The sequence below is a fragment of the Typopeltis vanoorti genome, chromosome 5 (assembly GCF_054136105.1).
Source record: "Typopeltis vanoorti isolate ZY-2024b chromosome 5, IOZ_Tvanoo_1.0, whole genome shotgun sequence".
Lineage (NCBI taxonomy): Eukaryota > Metazoa > Arthropoda > Arachnida > Uropygi > Thelyphonidae > Typopeltis > Typopeltis vanoorti.
The window spans coordinates 118599508-118612571 of NC_143553.1; the positions used below are offsets into that span (position 1 = coordinate 118599508).

At 33.6% G+C, this 13064-nt stretch overlaps 1 protein-coding gene across 1 annotated transcript; it reads left to right on the plus strand.

The window, feature by feature from the left end:
- The first annotated feature begins 1403 nt into the window (after positions 1 to 1403).
- On the plus strand, positions 1404 to 2314 carry LOC150106753 (ankyrin repeat domain-containing protein 61-like). The gene is made up of 2 exons (XM_090393472.1): positions 1404 to 1646; positions 1745 to 2314. Exons 1-2 carry the CDS (start codon positions 1404 to 1406, stop codon positions 2312 to 2314), a joined length of 813 nt encoding a protein of 270 aa, XP_090249598.1.
- Positions 2315 to 13064: the final 10750 nt, after the last annotated feature.

Genomic DNA, 13064 nt, shown 5'->3' on the forward strand with positions numbered 1-13064 from the left:
ATATAGTAAATATATAAAGTTTGGCGAGTCCAAGCGTAAGCAGATACCTGGATAGTGTTACAACTGACCCTTTAGGGAGTGCAACATTGAGGCAACTCATGGTAAGGGTGGAGCAAGCTCTGATCACTATTCTTGATATTTCCCCATAATGTGAAACCCAGCTCATTGGAGCTGTATTACTGTTCTACATTGCGAGTGAGAGAAGGTCACTACCCAGACCGGTTTCAACCTTTATTGAGTTCTCATCAGTGAGTAGGTAGACCTAGAAATACTAAGTTTGTAGCAAACAGAACTTCCCTATACCCTACTATGAGAATTGCCGAGAAGGTGTCCTAATAAATTATTAATTATATGAAGAGCCAAAGGCTTCAATTCGGCGACACGAACTTATTTAAGTTAAGGGATATTACATCCCATATTTTTCATAGCTGAATAAGAAACTCAAAGTGTTTCATGCCGAATATAGTAAATATATATATAGTTCGGCGAGTCCACTTTCTATTTTCTTTTATTTTTTAATCGATTTATTTCTGTTTTTACTTGTTTGTTTGTTCTGTCTGAGTAGTATAGGCTAGATAACTCTTTAAGATCTTCCAGGTTCTCTCTTTAATTGATATTTAATTTAAATGTTTCCCACGCACTGATTGCATTTTCATGTTTTTCGGCTTCTGCTATTATATTTTCTACTTCCGTATTAAATTAATTTTCTTCTGTTAGCTTTTCATAGAATTTCGTAATGGAAAGTTCCGATTAATAAATGTTTTTAATTTGAAGAATTAACAAGGCCTCTTGTTAATTCTTTAAATTAAGAAGAGCCGTCTTTAAATTACACTACATTAATCACTAGTTAATTCAATTTCAGATAAGGTTCATTGCTTTATCTTGATTTATACTCTTTTTATTGTTTTATTTTTATTTTTTTGATTTGAGTTGATCGCGGTATTTCAGAGAAATCTATTCACCGTTTTAAAAAAAAGCGGAATCTCTGAAATACTGCGCTGAAAGCATGAAACACATAACATAAACTCGAATCTAATTAATTAACCATTTAATGTTAAAAAAAATAATTGCCTGAATGCTTTAGATTTTTGCTGTCACTAATTTCGTAAATTTCTTATATCCTATTAGGAGAAAACCACTATTGCTCTCTTTGGAATCCACAAAGAGCAATTTTTTAGGACAATCATGAGTGGCGACATCAGAACTGTGAAACAAATGCTGGATTCAGGAGCAGATCCAAACATGATATTTTTGGAACAAACAGTTTTAACTTATGCTATAAGGAAGAATCCCTGGAATATTGGTGAGTATCAGACTACTGTAATATAAAATTTAGGAATGATTTTAATAAAGTAATTTCCTTATGTTGCAGTCCGATCATCAAAACGTTTCTCCATACAGAGATGCTCACCTTACTGTTCGAAGCTGGTTGTGATGTAAACAAAAGAAATCCCAATGATCAAAGTTCTGCCCTCATATGTGCCTGTCGGTTGAGCTATTCTGCACTGTGTGTGAAGTATCTGATTGAAAAGGGGGCGGATGTCAACTTGGTAGATAAAAAGAGACACAGTGCTTTGACTGCAGCGACATTGAGTTCTCATTCCCAGTTGGACATCGTTACTATGTTGCTAGATGCTGGAGCTAAAGTAAGCATGTTTGTTTTTGTTTTGTACTGAGTGCTTATCGTTTATGTACGTTTTCGACAACATTATTTCTTTAACACTTTTTTTTTTACTTCTTGTAGGTAAATTATAATGTTGGGATTGGACATACACCATTGCACTGTGCCATACTTGAGGCGGTTAGAGATAGAATGAAGCTGGAATCTTCACCATCAGAAAAACTTGCAATTATTACCTTGTTAATAGAACGTGGAAGCGATGTCAATTGCATATCATGTTCAGTTGAAACACCGTTCTTTTATGCGGTCTTAACTTCTCTGGACAGTGTAGTAAGGAAATTAATCCTAGCTGAATGTGACTTATCAAAATGTGCTGGGAAATGCATGTGTCCCGTATATAAACTAGTGAGATGGGGAAACAAACGATTGCTCGAGCTCCTTTGGACTGTTCATCCAAATTTCAGCCATGACTGTTTGAAAAGTCCTAAAAGTCTTTCGGAGATTCAGGATGATGAGCGACGTCAATTGATTTTAGAAAAGCTCTCCAACCCACCCCGACTGTTTGATTTGTGTCGACGAACGATTAGGACAGTCTTAAAAGGAAAACTTACAGAAGCTGTGGATTCTTTAAAATACCCCGAAATTATGAAGAAGAAACTGAAACTAGAAGAAGAAGACGATTTCGACTATTAAAAAATATCTCACCAACACACTCATTGCAATTCTACACTTTGCAACTAAATTTGTTGATCATTTTTAAAATAAAAATTTCTTTTCACGATAGTGTGTCGTTTTGATCTGACATTTAATCAGTTAATATCTTAATATTCTCTGAATGTTAAGCTTAAAAATATTTCTTACGTAGCAAAACTAAAGAATAGATAGTTGTACGATTTATTATAAGAAATTGATTTTACACTGTCAGTTTATTTCAGTAGATGGTAGCACTACTCAAGAGAAACTTGCTGTGTCTAATATGATCAATGATATACAGATCACTAAGAAATGATTCTCTGGTGCATAATTTTGTTTATCCCAATTATTTTCAGAAAATTTCTTCCAACGAAGAGTTATTCGTTTTTCTTAGTGAATGTATCATGATGACGAGCTGTCTTAAATTGTCAGCCGACGATACAATTATTTTAAACTATATCTAATTAGGCAAACGATGCCAATAATAATAATAAAAAAATCTTTGGTATTGTCCAAGTTAAGTATAAGGTTTTACATTGAGAGTCAAGTGGTAAGATTCCATTTGATTACTTCTGACGAAGTCAATTAGAGCAATAAATAGATCTTTGAATGTGGTGAGAAAGATATTTGATATTTTGGCTTATAAATGATTAGTGTATCAAGGCTTTGCTTCAAGATGAATTAGCTGGTGTCATACGTGAGAGACTACAGAATAAAAGTCCCGTGGAAACCTGAGGATACTTCCTACGATATTTGGAAATCCAATGATGTAAAATCAGAAGGTTCCAATAATAAGGTGGGGCAATAATAATAATAATATTACACCACTGTGTTCCTTCAATATTTCAGTGAAGGAATCGCTAGTGATAAGATAAATATTATCGATGAAAGACATTGCGATATTTGAAGACTCTAAACTGAAGACTAAAACAGGTAGTAGGGCTATCATGAACTCTGTGGTTACTGTATATTTCAGTTCAGTATAATTAATCAGTATTGTTTTTTGGGGCCGAGGTGATAAACTTTATTTCCTTCAGTTAAGAATACGACGGTCGTGATATCGAGGTTCTATTTTTATTTTGTTTACTTTTAAGTCGGAATTATGAATCTTGAGTTTTGGGTTCATACAGTTTAAGGAAAGTTGATTTTTCTGGTTCTTCATCAAGAAAAAAATCTTATGTTTTTATTATATATACGTTCTCAACGTTTTTGTATAATAGAGTAGATTAATACAGAACAAATGCATGTTATCATTCTCATCCAATCTTCAGATACAAACTACACTGTTTTACCTAAGTAATCAGGGATTTTTTTCATTTTTTTATTATCATAATAATAAATTAAGATTATAATTTACTGAAATGATGAAATCATTTAAACATTAGAATTACAACTTTTAGTCTGAATGTTGGATAATTACTTTCACAGGTTGTCAAGCATAAATCCTCAGTAATTTGGATGGCAGCACTTTTTGCATAATAAAAACACAAAGATGATAGCAAAATAAAAATATAAACGAAATGGGAAAAAAATATTAGTAGTTGCAAAATAGAATTTCCATTTTTGCATCTACTTAAAAAAAAAAAGAGACATTTTCCTCTTTATTTTATTTTCACTAACTTGTAACACAAAGACAATACCACATGCTCCACCATGTTAAGTAATCAAATCACATATATTTTTAAACATCCTTCCATCCATATCATTACTATCCAATCCCCCTAATTCCTTAACCGTTGCTAAAGGCTACTGTACATATTTTCACTCTTAACAGTTTAAAAAAAGAAATTTCTTTTATCTTTTTGTTAGGCATCTATCAAAGCAATTTCCAAATAGTGGTTTATGTAAGATAGTTCTATTTCGGAATATAACTTTGATGTAATTTATCCACGTAGTATTCTTATATGTGTAAATTATTTATAATCACCACACCATTACGTTTACATTATTATTAATATTCTATCAACAATTTTCTTTCATATTAGTCTGTTACTTATCAGCACTTCAATATTGTCGTATCTAACATTTTTTGCTTCTAAGGCACTTTTTTTTACTATATCAATCCACTTAGATCTTCGTCTTCGTCTCGATCTTTTTCCTGCCAACCTAGCCAAGAACATTTGTTTTGCAAACGTTCCTCTCCCATCCGGTTTAAGTGCTTTATTTAATCCACCTCTCGGATCCATAATTGAAATTTGTTTGAGCACTGTCTTCTATACTGTTAGTTTGATGTTTTGGCTGATTTCTCTCTTATTTCATAAATTCATTCAACTGGCTACGCACCATACTTGCTTTGGTTATTTTATTGTCCATTTCCAAATTTAATTTGTTATCTTCATTATCATTTATGCCTAAATTGGTTAAATATTTTGCTTTTATAGACTTTCCGTTCAGAATTTATCTGAAGTTTTGTATGTTGCTTCCTATTGTCATAGTTTTGGTCTTTTTATTGTTGACTTTTATGCCAAATTTGTTACAAGTGTTATGCAATTTAGTTTAGGAATCCTTGATAAATCATATGCATAAAGGAAAGAGCTAAGTTTGACATCTCCGATTCTAATATGAAGTTTAATTCCACATTCTTTTACAATGCAATCCATATAGTTATGGGAGATAACGTGCGTCTTACCCCTGGTTTTACATCAAATTCTCTTCCCGTATTTCCTTAAGTTCAAACTGTTGATTTGAACAACTTAAATGTACACAATGTATTGCTCTCTGTACAATGTTGCATTTACCATTTATAATTGTAGTGTTTTGAGAAGCTTTTCTCTGAGCATCTTGTCATATGGCTTTTCCCAGTTCAACATAACTTAACTTCAGATTCTTGATTTAATCACATGATTTATTTGTCGTAAAGTGAAAATCTGGTTCTGAGCAGCTCCATTTGACCTGACCCCATATTGTTCTTTTGCATGTTTCTCTACAACAATTTTTCTCAGCCTTTTTTCGAGTATGCTTGTTTAAATTCTACCTGGAACACTTAGTAGAGAAATTCTTATGTAATTCTCACATCCAACTTTACTGTAGTTTTTATGCTCTACTCCAATCATCTGCAATGTGACCCTCTGAACTCTGAAATGTAGCTACTGCAAAACTTTTATACCTTTTAAGGATTTCTGGTCGAATATGATCTGGTCCTGCGCCTTTCCACATTCCCTCTTTTTGACGGCTTTTTCTACTTCAGCTGTTTGCATTCCTCTTGAAACTTTTCGTTGCTTGTTTTGTTTAACAATCTTTTTCTAAGAACGTATGTTACTTTTATCATCTGTGATTCTTTTCAGAGTTCTCCTTCCTTCATTTTTAAGCTTTCTTTTTCAATACCCTTTAGAATATTTTTCCACCTTCCTGTTATTTATTTTCTATATTGTTACAGAAATATTCCCATGAGTTGAATAAATGTTTGTACTGTTGAATCTGCAGTTTACCTGTAAAAGTTGCTCAACTTTAATTCGGCTTAAGCTTTCTTACATACTGTTCTTTTCAATGTGATATCAATTTTTATTCTGCTTAGTACTAAGTAATGGTTATTTCCTATTTCAAATCGTCTGTGCACTCTTGTATCCTGTAAGAGCATGAAGATATCACTATCAACAATGACAGAGTCAATGTGGCTTTCCTTATTTCTTGCGTCTTCTCTCCATTTGAACTTTCCACATCTTAATGTTGGAAAATGATATTAGTAATAACTAGTCCTTATTTGAAATCCAGCAAATACCATTATTATTAGCTTTGCCCTTTTCTCCAAAATTTTGCTAGCGTTCCTATATGCCTGGTGGGATTCATTAACTACAGTGTTCTTTAGTTCCCCAACAAGTGCCTCTTTCCATTTCCATTATGACAGCTGCCTGTTCAAGTGAGTCGAATAATCCCTCTACTTCTTCCTTAGGCGGTCCATCTGAGGGACTATAGTTTTGCAAATAAATTTCATTATCCATTTTCCATTTTGAAGTTTGAAGGTTATCTTCATGATTGGTGTTGAGAGCTATCGCTACCTGTTCCTTTCCTTGATCGATAATGCCCGAATGTAACATCCTATATTTACTATTTAGTAAGATCTCGCTAGAGTTTTTGTTCTTTGTCTCAGTAATGCCAATTACATGCATGTGGTACTTTTCCAGTTCATCTCGAAGTTCAATTTCCTCGCCATTAATACTCCTTATATTAAATTAATACTTATATTATCCTAATATTAATACTTCCAATATTAAATAATAGGACATACGCGTTTCGATTGTAAAACCGTAGTTCAGTTCTCATAATTGAAGGTGAGTTAGCGGATATTACACGGAGGTGGTAGGTTTTTATTTACAGACACTTAGGTTTTTATCCTGTAAAACAGACATCGGTCAGGAAACGTAATTTACATACAAAAATACTATGAGTGACTATAGATGTAATGAAGACCGGCGATAGTATCCTGTCTGCAAAGAAGTTGTTTGACTCCCTGAAGGAATCATATAGTAATAATAATATTTTACACTGGAAATTCATTGCATGAATACCAGAAAAAATATCATCAGTTGATAATCTGTAACAATTTTTCAGAAATGTATAGACCTCTAGAATCTCGATATTAGCATTGTTACTCTTCTTTTGCACATTTTTCACAGCTTCTTAATCCTCTACGAACCCAGAAGAACTAATTTGCATGATTTTGTTCACCGTTCTATGGTTGACGGTATATTGACATCTCTTAGAGTTGTCGATAGGATGTGAGTTGCTGCAGCGTGGACATTTGACTGGTTCAGATTTTTTGCTTTTTAAAGGAGGCGGTTGAATGCTTTTCCTCGTCCTCCAATGAAATATTGTCCTATATCGCCAACGTGGTTAGTCTTTCCGAATCTTTGACAGCGGTGGAATTAACCGATTGCATTTACTCAGTATCGGCTTTGATTTTTATACCTATGTCTCAAATAGTTGTAATGTGGTGGCTTTGACTGTTTATTTGGTTTAAACATCCGTCTGATCATAAGGAGAGTGAGTTCATAATTTTGAAAGTCTCGTTATTTTCTCTCATTTTTTCCGTTTCTTCGGTCCGGCGCTTCGTAACACTACCTTCACATCATATTTCATTTTTTTTTTTTCGCTTTTGGTGTGGTGGCAGTGTGTGTGTGTGGGGGGGGGGAATAGTATGAATTAATCTTATTGTCTAAGATTTTGGAAACTGCAATTGCCAAAGACCTTCCCTAGTTGAATATAGACAGGCTCGTCAGTGTCTCTACAGAATTACTGTGCGTTGTTCTTTGGCATGTATGACAGGAAGGACTCACTCTTTATTGAGTCAAGTGCTCTCAAAGGACATGAGACTAGAAGCATCATTGTCTGCGATGTGTTTTCCTCACTTTTCTCTGTGCCTCTTAGTAGCCATTTGAACGTTATTGTTATATCATTGATATTCTCATTAAAGTCGCAAGGTGAGAACTGGATTCAAGAATCTATTGGACTAGAGCAAATCAGTAGGTGGTAATTTCCTTCAGTTAATCAAGAATAGTTTCATATTCTGAGTCTAGGTGGAGGAGTAGTGAATTATGATTGGAGCTAGTCATTTACAATATTTACCCTACATTGGTGAGTTACGTGCTGAATATGACGATATCCTAGCCGTCTGAGCGTCCTGTAGTGTAGCGGTTCCGGTGTCCCAAGATCGAGACATTCTTCGTAGAGAATTCCTTAAGGATTTTTCCATTCTGATTAGTAGTCCTGCTTTTCCAGGTTGAGTTCGTGGCGTTTAAATCGGCTGCTATTAGCACTACTTGATCTTGTCTGGTACCTCCTCTAAATCTATTTCAAATAGTCGTTCACTGGTATGGTTGTACGTAAAGTTGTCAGGCAACTTTCACTGGCGATCTGGATGTCATTGTGATCTCAATATTAATTGTTGAAGTTCCTTTCGATTTCGTTTGATAAATATGCCAGTTCCGCTCCTCCTGGTGTAGGGCTTGTCTTCGCGTTATAGAATGTAGTTTCTGAACCTTGAGTTAACCGCTGGACAGAGGTGATAATCTTTACTAATATTAGGTCGGTGTCGTAAATTGGTCAGCTCAGACATTTTCTTTCTCATGCCGTTGGAAATCTAGAAATGGATCTGTATGGAGTATGTTCTCATGCGTCCGTTAACCTTCGTTAATGTTTATGAAAATTAATTGTATTTGTTTCAGCGACGTGTTTAGTGGACGCTTGGCTGGGTTTCGATTGTCAGTCCTCAGTAAGCATATCTGCCAGAATAGATGCAACCACAGCAGTTTTGTCGAACTTCTATTCGAACTGCTGATTTGCGGGTTTTATTGCCGTTTTAGATTTTATTACTTCCACGAATAAGGGACATGAGTGGGTGGGTTTTTGTGCTCTTCAGAATTCTCTGAATTCTATATGTTTGGTTTCTCAAACTCTGGCAGGATGAGTTGCTTTTGCTAATTTTTTTGGAGAACGGGTACCTCTGCATTCTTTGTAGTTGGCAAGATATCGTTACTCACAGTTGGTGCATCTTACAGGTTCTGTCCTTCATTTCTTGCTGGTAGCAAATGTGATTTTTCCCGGAACTGACACAACGATTTATCCTTTCAGCAGCGTTGTAATACGGATTGATTACCCCAGGAGTCGGGAACCTTTTTGAATCAAAGAGCCATTCCAACAAAAAAAATTAATTAAAACAAAATTTTTTTAGCCGCAACTTTAATTCGATTTTTCCTAGTGACTCAAAGTTGCAGTTAGTTCAAACTTAGGTAAATGTGTTTTTAATTCAGTACCTCCAGATATCAAATAAAACTTTTATGTTTGCATATACATTTTTTATATGTTCAATAAATAAAACAAAAAGCGGTGATTGATTCATTCAATCCAATACCCTTGGAGGGTAATGGGTGGCAATGCTGTAGCCAGTGAAGTTCTAACTGAGGCTCGGCTATTGCTTGTTACCCTCCTGCCATGATCAGAGCTTTAATTGCTCAATACCACCTTATCCCTACACTGTCCTCTAGAGATAACGGGGAATATGAAAAGCATTCTTGCTTCGTCCCTTTAAGCCAGTCCTTATAAGGACTATAAGAACATGAGTTTGATTAAGTTTTTAATCACAAAACATGTTTAAGTAAGTATAATATTGCAAAATGTCAGAATTTGTATTGCAAAAAGAATTAGTCCGAACAAAAATACAATATTATGCATTTTAATAGATATTTGATTGTTTTAATTTAAAATTCACCAATGAGACTTTGGATTTTGCATCTTCTCAGCCAATTTACTTAAATCTGGATTGTATGTCGTGCACTTTAATAGTAAATCGGCTTTCAAACTTTCATATATGAACAAACAGTCAATTTGTTCATATATTTATTTCTAATGTAATTCATCGAAGAGAAAAATTGTTCGCAATTGTACGTTGAACCGAAAAGAGTCAAAACCCCAAAAGCAAGTCGCCTGGCATTTGAATAATTAGTTGGGAAAGAATTCCAACATTTAAATATAATTTCCTGTGGTGTTTCTTCCATAGTTTTCCTCAATTTCTTCAATTTGTGTTACCATTTCCCGAAGTTTTTGTACCGAGATGCTTTTATTCTGAATTCCAGAAGCTCCATTTGTAGTTCCGCAATTGATATTCCGGGAAAAGCTTCAATATCTATTAATTTTAAATTGCAATTTAACGGATGTAATATGAATTTCATCATCTCCTGGTGTTTTTTTTTAAATCCTGAAATCTGCTTGTAAATGAATCTAAAATTACAGTAATCGTTTCAGCGAATATTTTGAAATCAAATTTTTCTTGATTTAAATTTAGTCTATAATTTTTTAGATTTTCAAAATATATAATTTTTTCTTCAGTAACATCTTAGGAAAACACTCTTAGTTTCTGTTCAAAGGTAAGGATTTCCTCTAATAACTGGAAGGCTGTGTTTCCCTTCCCTTGCAACTTCAAATTTAGCTTATTAAAACGTTGTGTCACATCAAGCAAAAATCAAAAATTTTTTACCCATTCGGGATTACTGAGAAGTTCCACATGATTTACGTTATAATTTTTAGTGGTTAAGAAAACTATTTCTTCTTTTAAGCACTGAAAAAAAACGTTTTAATGCTTTTCCTCTTGATTACCATCGTACAGATGTAAATGTCACTAAATCTTTGTTGACTATTAGTTCCTCTAAAAATGTATCAAAAAGTCTGTGATTGAACGTCTGAAATCGGATGACATCGATCATTGGCACAACAACATCCATCACTCTTTCTAGTTGTGGTAATAATCCCAAAGAATTTGCAACTAAAGCTTCTTGATGCAAAATGCAATGAAATGAAATAACTCCGTGTGGAATATGAGTGGAGAATAATTTAACAAACCCTTTATTTTTCGCAATCATAGAAGGCGCGCCATCGGTCGCAATGCGTACTATATTATTAATATTTTAATTTTTATTCTGTAAACTTGTTAGAAGGTTTTCTGAAATATCTTGACCTGTAGTGTGTCCTTTAAGTGTTAGCAGATCAAGAAGTTCTTCTCGAATACCGGAAGATGTGATATATTTAACCATCACGCAGCATCGTGCCATATTGGAAATATCATTTGATTCATCAACCGCAATAGATATAAAATCGGCAGAATTAATATCCATAATTTGCATATTTGAAACTTCTGCAAAATTTGTTATCGTGGACAGTTCTAGACGACAGAGGTAAATCTTTAATTTTTTCATATTTTTTCTTATTTTTCCTATCCTTAAATAGAATTTCAGAGACATTATACATTCATTTTTTTAGAAATTCACCATCGGTAAAAGGTTTTCTCACTTTTGCTATTTCAAGGGATAACAAAAAACTTGCTTCAGTAGTATTCGACGAAGATTTCGTCCAAGTTGACAAATTTCTTTGCTGAAACAATGTTTTCTTTTGTAATTCTTCAATAGCTTTTTTTTTTCTATTTACAGGATAATTTTTACTGAAGTCAAAATGTTTTCTTCGAAAATTTCGTTCGAAATTACTTGATTTTTACCTTGAAGTCGTAGAAGGCAAATTAAACATTGGGGATTTCCATTTACTTCTATAAATGCAAATTTCTCTATCCACATTTTATTGAATCATCTGTTTTATTAGATTATTTTTCTTTTTCTTGAACTCATATTAGGAGGGTTATTATTACAAATTTACTCTCAAGTAAAAACACAAATTCAACATAATAGCATAATAAAAATTAATTTGTGAATAACATTACCTGACACTAAATTAAACACCAGTTTAGTACTACAATAAATAAGTTAACTAACAGAATATTTATTTTGACAGTTAAAATCCGTATGTATCTAAAAACCGTGGTTTTCGAAGGGCCACTAATCATTTAGTTCAAATTTTCGCAGTGGCTCTAGTTACCTTAGGCAGGGTTAACATTTAGCGGTATTTAAAATTTGACGTATTGTCACTTGTTCATGTCAGAAAATGTCATGCGCAACACACGTCACATGCATAGTATCTAGCGCCACGAACAGGCCGTATCAAAAAACAATATTTAGTTGTTTGTATTAATTATGTATCTTTTAATTCAATATAAAAGAGCGGCACTTTATACAGCCAAGAGCCGCATGCGGCTCCGGAGCCACCGGTTCCCGACTCCTCGATTCGGAATGGATTCTCCTTCTTTTGACATGCGCATTCGTGAGATACTTAACTTTTTATGTTTTTTTCGATATTTCTCGGCTATGAGGTTCATCTGAGAGATTTGTCAAATTGTCGCAAATCTCCAAAATTTTTCTTATACATTTATTCAAAAAAAAAAAAAAAAAATATATATATATATATATATATATATATATATATATATATATATATCAGTGGCGTCATCTGCCCATTTCGGTAAGGTGTGCTGTGGTGTGGGTTATGCAACCTGAACCACAACATTCACTTCAAGTTAACTGCATTTTTATCGATGTATGAAAGTTTTCAGAGTGCACAGCGCATCACCCCTCATCTTATTTGGTCCAATGCAATTAACTGTAGGATAATTTTGAATACTTTAATTTATCAATTAATTGTAACCAAATCTGTGCAGAGTGGAGGAACAATCTGTTTGTTTTAAGATTTATCAGAAAATAACAATGAAGTAGATTACTCTATTTGGTTGGTATATTTTAATTACTCAAATGTTAAATATGTGAACCATCATTAATAAGTCATGTGAGAATGAGAAATGTAAAGGAAAGAATAAGTGGGAGTAGAAATACTTTCATTAATGTGACACAAATATCACAAATGTTAATAATTAACATTGGTAATATGTGTTCTCTAAGTTGCTGGGTAGAATAAGAGTGAATAGCATGCGATCATTTAATCCTATGATTAAAAAAAAATAGAAGGAAATGCAAATAGATTTGTTTGCAAAGTATAAATAACTCGCCAATAATAAACAGCCACTGCATATATTTAGCAGTTCAGTTAAAAACTATAGGGAGAGGCTAATCCAAAGAACTAATAATGTTGATCAGGTGATTCATTTGAGTGTGGCAGGAATACACTTGGTTTGATGGAGCAGCAAATCAACTCGTAAATTTTGTTGTGCATGTTATACGTATTTCTCTTCGTTTTCTAAGAATTTGTTTAATGAGACTCTGTATACATTTTACGCAATAATTCTATCATATTCCCTCAGTCATATGCTACCATACTAGAGAGATGAGATTATGAGCAAGATGGTTTCCGTTGCCGTAGTATATTTATTTAAGACTGTAGCCGTGTGTGTTCATGGGACCGATTTGCCCTTGTCTGGAGGAAT

Excerpts from the sequence above, each read along its gene's own strand:
- LOC150106753 (XM_090393472.1), top strand. The coding sequence starts at position 1,404 with ATGCTCACCTTACTGTTCGAAGCTGGTTGTGATGTAAACAAAAGAAAT. Across the intron at positions 1,647-1,744 it reads TGCTAGATGCTGGAGCTAAA|GTAAATTATAATGTTGGGAT; the intron begins GTAAGCATGTTT and ends TACTTCTTGTAG.